The sequence below is a fragment of the Pleurodeles waltl genome, chromosome 10, assembly GCF_031143425.1.
Source record: "Pleurodeles waltl isolate 20211129_DDA chromosome 10, aPleWal1.hap1.20221129, whole genome shotgun sequence".
NCBI classification, from domain to species: Eukaryota; Metazoa; Chordata; class Amphibia; order Caudata; family Salamandridae; genus Pleurodeles; species Pleurodeles waltl.
Genome location: NC_090449.1, coordinates 934,215,215 through 934,229,623, shown reverse-complemented (window position 1 = coordinate 934,229,623; position 14,409 = coordinate 934,215,215). Strand labels below are relative to the sequence as shown.

The 14,409-nt window shown below is 41.5% G+C and overlaps 1 protein-coding gene across 2 annotated transcripts in view; it reads right to left on the bottom strand.

Moving 5' to 3' along the window:
- Positions 1-46: 46 nt before the first annotated feature.
- Positions 47-14,409, bottom strand: part of LOC138262047 (tachykinin-like peptide) — a 120,922-nt gene continuing 106,559 nt past the window's right edge. For both annotated transcript variants that reach the window (XM_069211733.1, XM_069211731.1), the window contains one exon: positions 47-663. In XM_069211733.1, the coding sequence (XP_069067834.1) occupies positions 614-663 (50 nt within the window). In that variant the 3' untranslated portion in view covers positions 47-613. The remainder of the gene's footprint in view (positions 664-14,409) is intronic.

Genomic DNA, 14,409 nt, shown 5'->3' with positions numbered 1-14,409 from the left:
GACATGCTACCGAGTCAAATAATTTCATTTCTGCACCAAAGGAGAGTATGTTGCAAAATCCAAAAATTATTTTTTTATTTAAAATGTCACTACCATAAAATTTCAGACTATGAAACGAAGACCTTTGATCCACATTCAAACTTTCTTTTTCAAAAAATATATGGTCACAAAACATTGGGCATGCTGCAGTGATATAAATATATGTTCAATAACAAAATTACAGTACACTTGAACCAGGAAACAAATTGAGGCACTAAACTGTACTCCTGTTTGCCTTGCATTGGTCGCGAAGTTGATGACAAGGTATTGTCGATTTTAATGTAGTGAGTCTAGCGGCCATATTTATTTGTCAGATCACAGAATGTGCTACACTGAGACGCAAACGACTTGCAGTTCATCGGGAGCCATGATAAATTATAAAACCACGAGACACTTTACATAATATGTACCGCTGCCACAATATGAAAAATAATCATTTTATTTAATGTACAACGCAAAACAACAATAATTTTTATTATTAAATAAATAGTTCTTCGTTACAGTGGGCATTTCAATTTACACTCCATCTGTAAGTTAAACAAATGAAGTTTAATAATTTATAGGTTGAAATGATTTATTTGCGTCTCCGTTCATAGTTGTGCATTGTGTTCCTTTCATAAGATCCTGGAAGAGAAAAGAACATTGTTGTGAATAGCAGTGCAGGGACACAGACAATAGATACATTATAATTGATTGCAGTGACTGAAAGACAGCAACATTTAATGAGTAACCGAACGGCCTCGATTCATTCAGGACACTCTTCACTTGAAAAAATACATTTTTTTAAAATAATTATAAATCTACATCTTTGTCTCTAGACGATGTTAAGCAAAGGAACCTTCCTTAATTGCAGCATGTACAGCGGATTATTAACGATGATTTTCCTAATGGCCAAATTACAGCAGCTCTTTATTAAAAAAATTCAGACAACACACACAAACCTCGCTTATATAAATCCCTTTTGCATAGGAAGCAACAATCAGGGCATGTGTCAATACTGTCTGCAATCTTAACTCTTAAGAAATATTTTTTGAATTTTTATTTTCTCACTTAATATACAATGCTCACAGGAGATAAAGCTCCAGAGCATGTGGTTGAAACCGGAATTATATTGTCCACTGGTATCTATCTATCTATCTATCTATCTATCTATCTATCTATCTATCTATCTATCTATCTATCGAAAAGACATCAAAGCTGTAATTTAGGCCCACCCCATTAGAAGGCATGTAGCCGAAATGCGTCTGCTGTAATCAGCGTATTTTTTGTTCCACCCTTGAGTGTTTTTTTGTGATTGTACTGGGTTTTATAATAAAACCTACATTTTTGCACATTTTTTGGCTTCTACCCTTATTTTTGCTACTGACACTGTAGCCGATGGATAACGAAATGACAGCATGTAGTGCAAGATATATACCACACTTATATATATATTTGTAAACCTACCCCATACCTTACCCTATGACTAACACTGAAATTCACCAGTAATATTTAAAAACTGAAGTAACAATAACTTACCCCCTAACATGCACATTGCTATCATCAATTATGTAATGCCAGTTGCTATCAGTGATGTTAACAATGATAATATGTCACAAATCATGTACTGTGTGAGGTCATAAACAGTGCATGGCATGAGAACAAGTTATATTTACTGCATATTTTCAGGTATAACTTTTGAATTTCAGTGTATTGTTTAAGTCTTAAAGATTGCATTTTGACTATATTTTCATCCTACTATAATGACAGCTTAAGGCTTGCTTTTTTCAGTGAGTTTCTGAGTTAAAAAAAAAATATAAAGTAAGATATTATTAGCAGACTAACTATAACGTCACTTTAACCTTTGTTTTTTCCAGTGAATTTCTGAGTAGTTTTCTAACTTAAAGTAACAATATAAAGAAATTTCATTTTAACGTCACTTTAACCTTTGTTTTTTTCCAGTGAATTCCTGAGTAGTTTTCTAACTTAAAATAACAATGTTATGAGATGTCATTTTAAGTAAGGTTCTGGCTTTTCTAAGAGTCAGAATACCTAAACTCTAACTATAACTCATGACCCTGCCATGCACAGCTTGTCAGAAAATATGGCATTTTAGATGTTTCAGTGATTTTATCAATGATGTCATGGAACGTATAAGCCATGCAAGGTGGCTTTGTGTGTTTTGTAAATATTGGCTGGCACACTGCACCACTGCAGAGTCAACAAAAAAGATTACACTCCAGTGGCAGAGTGTGCCGCTAGGATCTCGTAAACGAGGCCCTCAGTTTTTCCTAACTGAGGCACTGCTAGCTCCACAGGCTAACATTGAAAGGCTTTATTAAAATGTAAAACCTCTAACTTTTGAAAGGAGTGAGCTAGAACGGTGCTTCAAAGTATCAAAATAATAGCTACAACACATCTAACTACTTGCCAAGGTTATATTGATTACACATATTGCAGAAAAGAAGTTTTAGAACTGCTTCCCTAAAATTATGTAAAATCAGCTCTGTAGCAGCCTCTTCTGACTGGTCAGCCTTTGACAGGCTGAGCCAAGCTGCTCTGGTGAGGTGTGAAGTGGTCTGGGCTGAGACAAAGGTGCCATCTGGTGGGAGGAGATCTTCTGCTTAAGATGACAGGACAGGAGGGGAGCTGGGTAGCCAAACTGGTTCTCAAGCGGGGAAGGACAGCTGGTGTAGGACTCAGACCCATACCAAACCAGATGGTTTCCCCTCTAATTAGATGAGGAGAGGGGCTGAAGGGGAGTCAAGGGAAAAGTTAGCCCACCCATAGGTTGGGTTAGACAGATCTGAACCGCCAGGACATATTTTCTCCACTTTGGATTTTTGTGTAACTATGCTTTTTGAACAAAAATCTGCCACATTTCTAAGAAAGTTGTCATTACACACCCTGTACCCCATTGGTCAGGTGTGCACTTCTGCTTGCCAGTCCAGAAACCTGGATATTTTGGAGAGCTGCCCAGCAACTCAGATCCCTGCATAGAAATATCAAGAGAAGGACTACTCTGCTGAACCCCTGGTCTACAACTCAAGGGGACTGCAGTCATAAGGACTTCACCTGCTGCACACTTTGGGCTTCACTAAATAAACCTTTGACTGGCTTCAAAAGGATTAAGGAGTGGGCTCCATAAAAGCAACAGGTAGCAAAGAGCTACCAAGAATCACCTGCATCAACTCCAGCCGGAAGAGCCCAGCTTAAGGATTTGACAAGGTGCATTGTGGGAATTGTAGTCTCAACTATCCAAGGAGCAATTCAGAACTTCTGGAACCTTGGCTGGTGTTGTGGAACCTTCAAGGCCCCAAAGGAGTTTACAACATCAGCCAATCTCTAGGGAAGAAGCTCCAGAAGTTTGGAATCATTTGGAGAATTTTTGGTAAGAAGCTCCACAAGTTGACTGACCTGTCATCTAGAGTCAAGCCTGCCACGCCGCACTACGACTCAGCCAGAAATTCAGGTTTGCCCCTCTGAAGCTCTGGAGCTCTTCATTGTCAATGATGAGATCCAACACCTCCAGAAATCACTGAGGCCTCATGCAGAAGCAAGAAGCCATTGTTGAACTGCAACCCGTCCTGCTGTGGAGACTCACTCAATATCGAGAAACAAAGCTCCCAAAAAAAAGACTAAGGGTCTGATTTAGAACTCAGAGGACAGGTTACTCTGTCACAGCGATGACTGATGTCCCATCCGCTGAAATCTAAATCCCATGGCATATAAAGAGGCCCTAAGTGCGAAGGTAAAAACCTGACTGGCCCCAACTACTCATTTTATCCGACGCACATTCCATCAGGGTTGGACAAAATCTTTGACTTGGCCCGGGTCCAGCGCAAGCAGATATCTGTGGTTGATGCTTTTCACTTTTTGGTGCTAGCAGGCACAATTTTACATTTAGCGCCTCATTCGGATGGAAAACCACCTCTCCGGTTTTTCGCCCACCGGCCCAATTATGAGTTTTCCACTGGGCCAGCGGGCGGAAACAGCTTTTCCACCCACTGGCCCAGCAGAATACTCACCACAACATTGCCGCCGGCTCGTAATCGAGCCGGGTGCATCACACTTTTCACTGCCTGTAATTTGGGCAGTGAAAAGCAAGACAGTGCTGTTGATGGGGACATCTGCACAGACAATGCCAAGTTCATTGGCAGTGCAGGGGCCGCCATGGAGCCCCAGGCACCCTGTCTCTGCCAGCCTTTGCACAGTGGAAGTAACAAACCGGGGACTTGTAATTCCCAGGGCAGCACTGCTTGCATTGCTGCAATGGCGGATTAAGATGGCCAGCACCGCCAGGCTGTAAACGGCAGCAACCTGGCAGAGCCGGTGCTCAAACCATCGTGGCTCTGCCAGGGTCTTAATGTGGAGGCCGGACCGCTGCTTTAGCGGCATTCCAACTTCCACAGCGACCCTGGTGGTCTCATGACTGCCAGGGTCGTAATGAGGACCTCAATCTTTTAAAATGTATATCTCAAATTACCTACATCTTTTTTTCTCCATTTTGGTGCTGTTTGAAAGACAAAAACATTCAGTTTTTATAAATTGATATTGGATTTTTGCTGTGTGTTTGGTTTACTTATTTACTGTTTTCTTGATGTTAAATGCGTACTACACCTGTCTTCAAAGTTAAGCCTAACTGCTCATCAGCCAAGCTACTAAGGGTTGAGCAAGGATTAATTTATTGTGACTTTGACGGGACATTATTTGTGATTGTGGTGTTATTACTAGCTATAGGTTCCTATCTGTACCTGGTAATAAACCACTTTCCAACATTTGGTGCACAGTGGTGAGATCCAGTACTTGTATTAAATATCAATAAACAGCATTTAAGTAAAGATCTTTAAAAATCCTTTAAATTGACTGAGAGCAAAAATAGTTTTTTGATTTTGATTTTTAAAAAAGGACTACTTTTAATTAATTCGTTTTTGATTTTTTTAAATTATTGAATCAATGTTTGCAGAAATTTTGTGTGTGACCCAAAACCTAGGGATACCATGAAGCTTGGTCTGGCTAGCCTACCCACGCTCACTGTAGCTCAGCTTAGGGGCTTTTGTAGGGCTAGGAGTTTACCTGCATCTACTAACACTAGGAACGCAGAACTGGTGAAATCCTGGGCAGGGTTCCAGCTAGAAACCAGGGAGGAAGTTCCAAAGATGGAAGGTGAGAGGGAGGATGACCCCTCATCCTCAATGATGAGGAATCAGGAGGCTTTTTCACTAAGACAGTGACCGAGGCACTGCATAGAGCCTGTGGTGGGAGAAAGTCCACCACAGGAAATGTAGAACCGTCCCTCAGGGAGAGAGAACTTGAGACCCAGTTAGCCTACATAGCTCTGGAGGAAGAAAAGATGGCCCTGGTCAAGAAAAGTGAGGCATCTGAGGAAAGTAGAAATGGTGGCAGCAAAGAAGAGGAAGAGGTGTCTAGGGTTGGTGGTTTGACCCGAGGCAGTCCAAGGGAATTGTCCCCAAGTGCCAAGAAGGAGATGAAATTGATAAATGGCTGACAGCATTTGAGAGGGCCCTTAAAATGTGGAGCATTAGCTCACAATTTTGGGGTTCACTCTTGTGGGAGTTGATTCCAGTAGCTGGAAGAGATAGGCTCTTGACCCTAGAGGGGTAAGAGGATGATTCTTACCCCAATAAGGAAGTGTCTGATCAGCAATTTTGGTCTCACCTCAGGGCAGTACAGAATGAAGTTCAGAGACACCCAGAAAGTCAGCAACCAGTCCTAGGTTGACATTGTAGACATCTCAGTTAATACACTAGAGGGTTGGATACAAGGTAATAAGGTAATAACCTATCAGGGGCTATACAATTTAGTAATGAAGGAGCACATCATGAGTAATTGTACCTCAGAGAAGTTACAACAGTATATGGTTGACTCTAAGCTGCCTAGTCCTAGGGAACTGGGAGAGACAGCTGATGAGTGAGCTAGAATCAGGATTTCCAAGAAACACCAAGGGTGATCAAAAGAAAGGAGGCCAGGTCCCCTCTCAGGGAAAAGCCCTGGGTAACCAAGATTAAAAAAGCAAGAGTCTTCTAAAGATCCACAAATACCTGCATAAGGAGGGGGGCACCTAACCATTCTATTTCGATGAGGAGGGGGTATCGGTGGAAGAACTTTGATCCTGTAACGGCAGGGAAATTATTTGACCATACAAAGGCAGGGAAGTGTTTTGACTGGCACCAGCCAGGACACAGGAGAGGAGATATTGTCTGCACAAAGAAACCCCCCACTGATTGGCTATCTCATGGGATTGCTAGCGTAGGTGTGGGGTGGAAGTTGGCCCACAGATGGGGAAGGGATACACTTTGGTCACATTAGTTTCTCTGGGTTGGGTGGAGGTGGCAGCCCTGGCAGCCTTACCTCCAAGCTTGGAGAAGTATGGGCAGAGGCCTAAAATCAATGGTACTGTGGTTGAGGTTCTGAGAGATACAGGAGCCAGTGTGACCATTGTCAAACACAAACTGATTTCTCCAGAGCAGATCCTACCTGTTGTAGTTTACTAGGTAACCTATGCAGAGAGCAGTGCCAAGCTCCATCCCATGGCAATGGCGAGTTTGGAATGGGGAGGTGTGACAAGCCCTAAGAAGGTAGTTATGTCTCCTGCCCTCCTAGTAGATTGTCTACTAGGAAATGATCTTGAAGCTTCTGGGTCATCAGTGGTGGAATGGAAGGTCCATGCACATATGCTGGACCTCCCTGAGTGGGTATATGCTGTGACTAGGTCACAGAATACACATCAGTGAAGTGCTAAACATTGGAACTCTGGAACAAGGGGCCAAACCTCCAATACCAAGAGAAAAGGAACAGGGTCTGGTGAGCCAGTCCAAAGAACTCCAGAGGTGCAGGAAGACTCTAACCTCTGAGGTAGGGACACCAACCCTGCAAGATATATCGGTGGACCCACCAAGAAGGATTTGAGTCAGGGACAAAGAGAGTGTCCCACTCCTGAGTTCCAGAGCCAGGCAAGGCAAGACTAGGGTGATGTCAGTGGATTCCATGGGGTCTGCTGGGAGGATGGAGTTCTCTATATTGAGGCCAGTGGTGCCAAACCAGGAACAACCAGGAGAGTGGTGGTCCCCCGGAAATATAGAGAATTTCTTCTCACTATTAGCCATGATATCCCCTTGACAGGACATTTGGTCAGACTCAGATCTGGAATAGGTTGGTCAAACATTTCTATTGGCCCAACATGTCAGCCAAAGTCAGGGAGTTCTGTAGCACGTGTGTCACCTATCAGGCCAGTGGCAAGACAGGAAGCAAGCCAAAGGTTCCCTTGATTCCATTGCCAGTGGTTTGGACTCCCTATGAGAGGGCAGTGTTCGATATTGTTGGATGCCTAGACCCACAACCTGCCTCAGACAACAGATATATCTTGGTGGTAGTGGGCCATGCCACCAGATATCCAGAGGTAATACGCCTGAGGACAGTCACTGCTCCCACAGTGACTAGGGCCTTACTTTGGGTTTTTCAAAGGGGGTGGTCCAAGATAGGGGCACAACCGTTATGTCTGTCTATCTGAAGGCGATGTGGAATGAATGCGGTGTTACCTACAAGTTCACCACCATATAATAACCCCAGACCAATGGTCTGGTGGTAAGATTCTATAATACCCTAAAGGGAATGATCATGGGTTTGTCTAGCAAACTCAGGAGGAAATGGTATGTTCTCCTTCCATGCCTGCTGTTTGCTTATAGGGAGGTGCCACAGCAAAGTGTTGGTTTTAGTCCCGTTGAGTTACTGTTTGGGCAGCCTGTAAGAAGGCCTTTGTGTTTGGTGAAAGAGTCTTGGGCGAAGCGTCTCAAGGAATCCAAGCAAAATGTGCTGGATTATGTACTAAGTCTCAGATCTCACATAGCAGAGTACATGAGCAGCTACTATCGGTGAGTACCATTCAGTACAGTTGGTGTGAGTGTTGCATCCTGTGGCTCCAAGGGCCCTCAAGGAGAAATGGATTGGGTCCAACCAACTTTTGGAGAGAAAGGGTGTTGTCACCTACTTGGTGGACCTTGGCACCCCCAGGAATCCCCAGATGATTATTCATGTCAACAGACTAAAAACCCACCAAGACAGGGCAGACATGACCATGCTGATGATCACAGATAAAGGAGGAGAGCAGGAGAGTGAGTCGCTGCCAGATGCCCTCTTCACCAATATGCAAGATGGGTAAGTGGAGGATGTTGTGCTCTCTCCCAAGCTGACAGACATGCAGCAAAAGGACTGCAATCAAGTGTTAAAGCAGTTTGCTGATCTTTTCTCACTGACCCTCGGTATCACCACTTGGTGTGTACATGATGTTGACAAGCTGTATATGTTGTCTGACCAGGTCAGAGCCAGCATTAAGGCTGAGATAGTCAAGATACTGGAGTTAGGGGTAATGGAGCCCTCTAACAGTCCATGGTCCAGTTCAATTGCACCAAGGTCTTATGCGGAAGCAAGCTGCCGCAGTTGAACTGCAACCTGACCAGCGGAGGAGGCTTGCTCGATGTCGAGAGAAAAAGCTCAAAAAAAGTGACTACATGCGAAGGTATAAACTTGACCAGCCTCAGTCACCCGATGAACCCTGCCCTCAGTCGGTGGTCCAGAGCAACAAGATAGCAACTTTTTACTTGGCTCTAGAAAGCACATCTTTACATTTAATATTTCAAAATTCATATCTCCAGTTGCCTACATTGGATTTTTGATGTTTTGGTATCATTCTAAAGATAGACATTGTCTCTATTTTTCAGAAATGTATGCTGGATGTGTCTTACTTTTTTACAGTTTTGTTGACATTAAATGCTTTACATACCTGTCTCCTAAGAAAAGCCTGACTGCCCGTCAGCAGGATGAGCAAGGATGAATTTATGTAAACTTCGAGTGGACCTTATTTGCTATTGTGGTGTTTACTAGCTCTAGGTCCCTACCTGCACCTACTAATAAACTACATTCCAACATGCACAAGTTATAGTTGATTGAGATAACTATAGTGGATTTCAGTGATTTTGTTCATTTAAAATATTATGGGCCTGATTACAACTTTGGCAGAGGGGTTAATCTGTCCCAAATGTGACGGATATCCCGCCCACCATATTACGAGTTCCGTAGGATATGATGGACTCGTAATACGGCGGGCGGGATATCCGTTACATTTGTGACGGATTAACCCCCTCCGCCAAAGTTGTAATCAGGCCCATTGTTTTAAATGACATTTTCACCCAACTATAACATCAATTTACATTTTTTTTTAATGTAAAGTAAGATATTATTACCATACATAATGCCAAACCCACACCACGCATGGCCTTCAGCCTGCATCCAGACCCTGCATCCAAATCTCTTACGGTATCCAACCCCACACTGTGCACAGCAGGCCTAGTGCCCAAACCCCTCCCCCAACCTGGGAATGTCTGGTACCCAGCTTCCGTGTGCAGTAGGGATGGGCACTTGGCCTGGTGCTGAAACCTCCACCAGTGCGCACAGCTGACTATGTAATGTTACAAAATAAAGGGAGTCATCTTAAGCAAGGCTGACCTACTGATTTTGTCAAAGGGTCAGAACACCTAAGTGTAAAAGTGAGCCTAGTAGCTTTTTGAAGGGGTCAGCATATCAACATAGAATAAACACACCTATTGTCATTGTCAAAAAATCACCAATATTTATAATCTAATTTATATTTCATTAATTCAAACAGTGGAATGTTTAATAAAAAGGGATTATCATAAAAATCTAATAAACCTTTATTTAAAAAGACCATCAACATCTCTTTTAACATTTTTCAGCCCACAAAATGGAGCCATGAAAACAACCACAAAGTCCTTGCACTCCAGATGAAGACCATAGAGCTCCAGTTAGAAGTACCTTAACAAATATAGTAACTCACCTGGGGTAATGGATTTAATGGATACCTAATGTTGTTTGTTTTTAATATTGCTAGGTAGTTACAACACTTCCTTGTAACCACCAACAGCAATATAATAATGCTTGGTAGGGCATCTCATACCACAAACTGCAATGCTCCACAAAATACCACATTTTCATGACCTTAATTAATAAGCCCAACATGTTTGAATTATGATCTTATTGTTTGACTTATAAGCATTGGAACTATATCAGTAAGTCATTGAAGGCACCATTTCTCTATCTGTATCATTAATGCTACTTTTATACACCATGGGATAGTAGTTGTAACTAAACCTTGGCCATGTCCTTTCATTGACATTACACATTGCTGTTAATTAATATTATATCTGTCCATAGCAAAACAACTAAAAACATTACCTCTTGGACAAGAACTTCAGAGCTAACACTTCACCTCTGCAACAAATAACCTGCCCAAAAGCACCACTTTAAAATTTGGCCAGTGTATCTCAGTTGCCTTTTACTCCTTCGCCGCTCTCATAAAACGTCCCTCTTCTAGAAAATTGAGATTTTTCATATGATCACCAAATAGCCTGTTATCAACAAAGGTGGAACTGGACCGGTCAACACAGAGCAATGGAAGGTATCTAACAGACAAACTGGGCTGCCAGTGCTGCCATTGCTATGTTTGGTTTAAATTGTGACAATGTGAAAAGTCTGAAGAATTACCACAACTCTAACCTCCAGGATTGTAACTGAATTCCGACACAAAGAAGCTTAATCTAAAAATATTGGTCCATCAATGAAGCTTTGTAATTCTCTAGTCACCTATTTTGAGTAAATAGCCTTGGGTTCTAACACCTACCATGTTGGCAATTAGTTCCCTGCTATTGTCTTCCCTCACCTCATTTCCCATTACTTATAAATCCTCTTCTTAAATTATACCTATTTAATTCTCTGAGCTCTAATGTTACAAATACATTTCATGATTTTGTCACTTTTAGTCAAAAGTATGAAAATTATACCCACTGCAAATTAAACCTTTCAAATCCATGCTCATTGAAAGTGCAGCTAAAGGAGTTAATTGAGATCAACACCCTTTCTGCCAAATCCTAAACTTACTTTTTTTGTTACAAAGCAGAGTTATATCTCATGCTACCGTTGTTGACCTCCAAACACAAGTAGATGGAAATGTTACGGATACACTTATCTTGTTGCATATATCTGCACCTGTTGATATGACACGTCATGCTACTCCTTCCCAGCTCTCTATTTTGGGAATTCGGGGTGGAGACTTGAGCTTCATTCTCTTTTTCCTTTAAAAGTGAGAACAAATCATCTCTCTTTCCCACTACCTTTTCTTTTCACCCTTTAATTCAGAGAATTCCAGAAGGACTCCTCTACTACCACTCTACTCTACAACATTTGCTTCAATCCTGTTCCAAACATAATCCAGTTATTTGGGTATACATGCTACACATACTCAAAGGACACAGATGTTATTGTGAAGTGTGAAGTTAGAATACATCTGTGAATCAGACACCAGAATGCCATGCACCAGGATCCTCCCTTCTAATAGGCCTTCACTGCATCTCAAGTAACCATCTAAAACTAAATGCCAATAATAATGAAGCACTGATATACGACTTGTGTCTTACTCGTATCTCTACCTTCATTGGATAATGCAGCTTGGCCCTCCACTCACTTCTTCTCCCTCAATGAGGAATACTGGAGTCATGTTGTGCACTGACCTCACCTTGGCACTACAGGTCAACTCAGTAGTCACATTTTCTGTCCATCTTTTCATACTCCTGAGGCAGATTTTGTATTTCCTGGTGTCTCGACAGTACGTGCAAGACACTTTATTATCTGTACTCTCTCCCAAATATCATGTCGATAAGTTCTACCACACTGTAAAGGAATTAATTTTATAAAGACTTTAGAAGTCTCAGAACTCAGCTTTAAGCCTCATTATTTAGCTTCATTACTATGACTACACATCTCTTGTGCCTAACAATTATTCCACTGAATGCAAGCTACCTGGTAGGTGTCTCTCCAGGCCATAAACATTGCTCAGTGAGTTCTTTAACAGAAATCGTCCAGTGTTTCCACAACAGATGTTGTGCTGCCTGCTGCAAGCTTTGATACATGCTTGGCTCAATGAGCCATCTTTAGATTTAGAACTCTTAATTCTACAAATCTATTCTATGAGAGTTTCCTCCAGAACCTGAGAATGTTCAGCTTCCTCCAAAGTCTAAAAGAGGCCCTTAGTTTCCAACACTAGAATTAGCTTTCAAAATGGCTCACCATGGTATCTATTACTGTGCAGTACCTATTCAATTTATTATACATTGCTGTTACACCTCTATGCAATTAGCCACAATGTCATGCACTCAGCAGCAAAGCCAGACAACTTCACTTAAAGCTACACCACTATTAACCCATGCACTTTCCAGCCAAACAAACTCGGGCATGCAATTAATCAAAGAAAATAACAGTGCTCAAAGCCACCCTGGCAGCTGCGGTGCACTATGCAAATACCAAATACATGACAGTGGGTCACCTAATAGTCAGTTGAACACAGTTAAAACAATTGTCAAAAAGTGGAGCTGGTAGTTCTATGTACTGTCTAGAAGGATTTGAGTGCAAAGAAGCACTACAATAAGGTAATCAGCACCAATTGCCTTTCAAGGAAGCCGTTGATTGTTCAGAGTGTGGATGCTGACTTGATTCAATCTGTGCATGTGCTGGGAGCATCCTGCACTGGTAATTCCGGTTATAAAACTTGCATCCCCAATTCTTTTTTGATTGGGGAAATTGGTTCTACACAGCAATTTCTCATTTCATGGGATTTTACTTGTGATTGCATGGTACAGGTGCACATTTCATAATGGTGAAATTGTAATTTTACTGTTACCCTGGTTCTTTGCAACTTGCTATCAAGTCCTTTCTTGATAAAGGAGTGTTTAGTGACGGAGTTTGTGGTACCTATTCTGATTGGAGAGAGATGTGTGAGCGCGTATGCATTCAGCAAGAAATATACCTTTATGTTTAGCTTTCGAAGAATTCTCACTTGCCTATAAAAGCATAGAGGATGTTATACAGCATTATAACTAAAGTATATTATTTCACTGTTATCGTTTTAGTCAGGGTTGCAGTAACAACTTACTTAAGGCATCTCCTTGTCTTCTAAAGATCCACTACAACCGGCAGACCACCTTGATACCAGAAGTGACAAAGAACAGTGTGGAGTACTGTGGCTATGTTTTCCCATTCTCCTTTTCTCGCTCTTATCCCTGACTCTCATTTTCTAGTACATTTAGCCTTTGGTAAGGACACTGAGAGACAGAAAAGAACATCCCTTCCATTGGATCATGTTCAAAGTTAGAGACATCTTGCAACTACATTGTGTGGTGGTACAGAATACTGAAGGCTTGGGCCACCTATTGACACAAAAACACCATGGTAATATCTCAGGAATTTCAGCTTTTAGTTGTGTTTGTGCTTGCATGTCTGTTCTCTTGAGGGCTCATCCGGCATTATGGATTGATGTAGGGTAATGAAGTGTGAAAGAGCAACCAAAATGGCTCATATTCTTTATGAAGGGTACGATTGTTCTGCTCTTTCTTGTCATGAGGTTTTTAGGAAGTAAATTAAAGTGAGCATTGGTTAATTAATTTCTGAATAATTGGTGATTTCTCTGATACTTCAGGAGTAAGATTAAGGTGCTCCACGGAATGGGCTTTAAGGTCCTAAAGGCCATATTTATTTACATTTTGTTCTGAAACATTTGCCTTTTCAGGTTTTCATTCAGTGAAGGGCCTTATTCTTTTGGGCCTTGTCGCTACAATAATTTGCCTATTCTATGTTGCTAAAATACATGTACCTGAGAATCTTTTCCTGCTGCAGATAGCATTATTACTGCCATTTGAATAGTAACTGATATCTACCCTTTGTCTTCATGGTTGAACTCAGTACTGTGAGAAGTGTCAGAGAAGGCTTGAAGAGATGTTTTGAATAGGGTTCTACATCTTGGTCATTATGACCATAAAAAATGTCTTTGATTGCACTACAAAGGGAACATGGAGAGCCAAAATATTTGTAAGGAATCCACTGAGAACCTTTAATTTTCATATTTACATACTTGACTCTTGTGTCACCGAATAAGATCCCACCATTTGTGCATGGACCACAGGATGTCACAACAAAAGACTGATTTTGTGCATTTCGAATAGTGAGAAATTGTTATTACCTTGTGAAAGTTGGTCTTTCACTGTCTGCATTAAATATTGGATGCAGATGTAGTGAGAATAACATTTTGATTGACTTTCCACCGAAGGCTGCATTTCACTAATTGATATCACAGTGCTGGTGCTTGTACTCATCTTGTACTTTGTGGCTTCTTGTCATATAATACCGTGCACAATTCAAGTAATACAGAGCAAAAGTCTGTGATTTATACAGATTGCAACAATAACTATATTTGTTTGTGAAATGTGTAAGGCACCAGCAAACCCAAGTAAGGCCATGGATATCGAACTG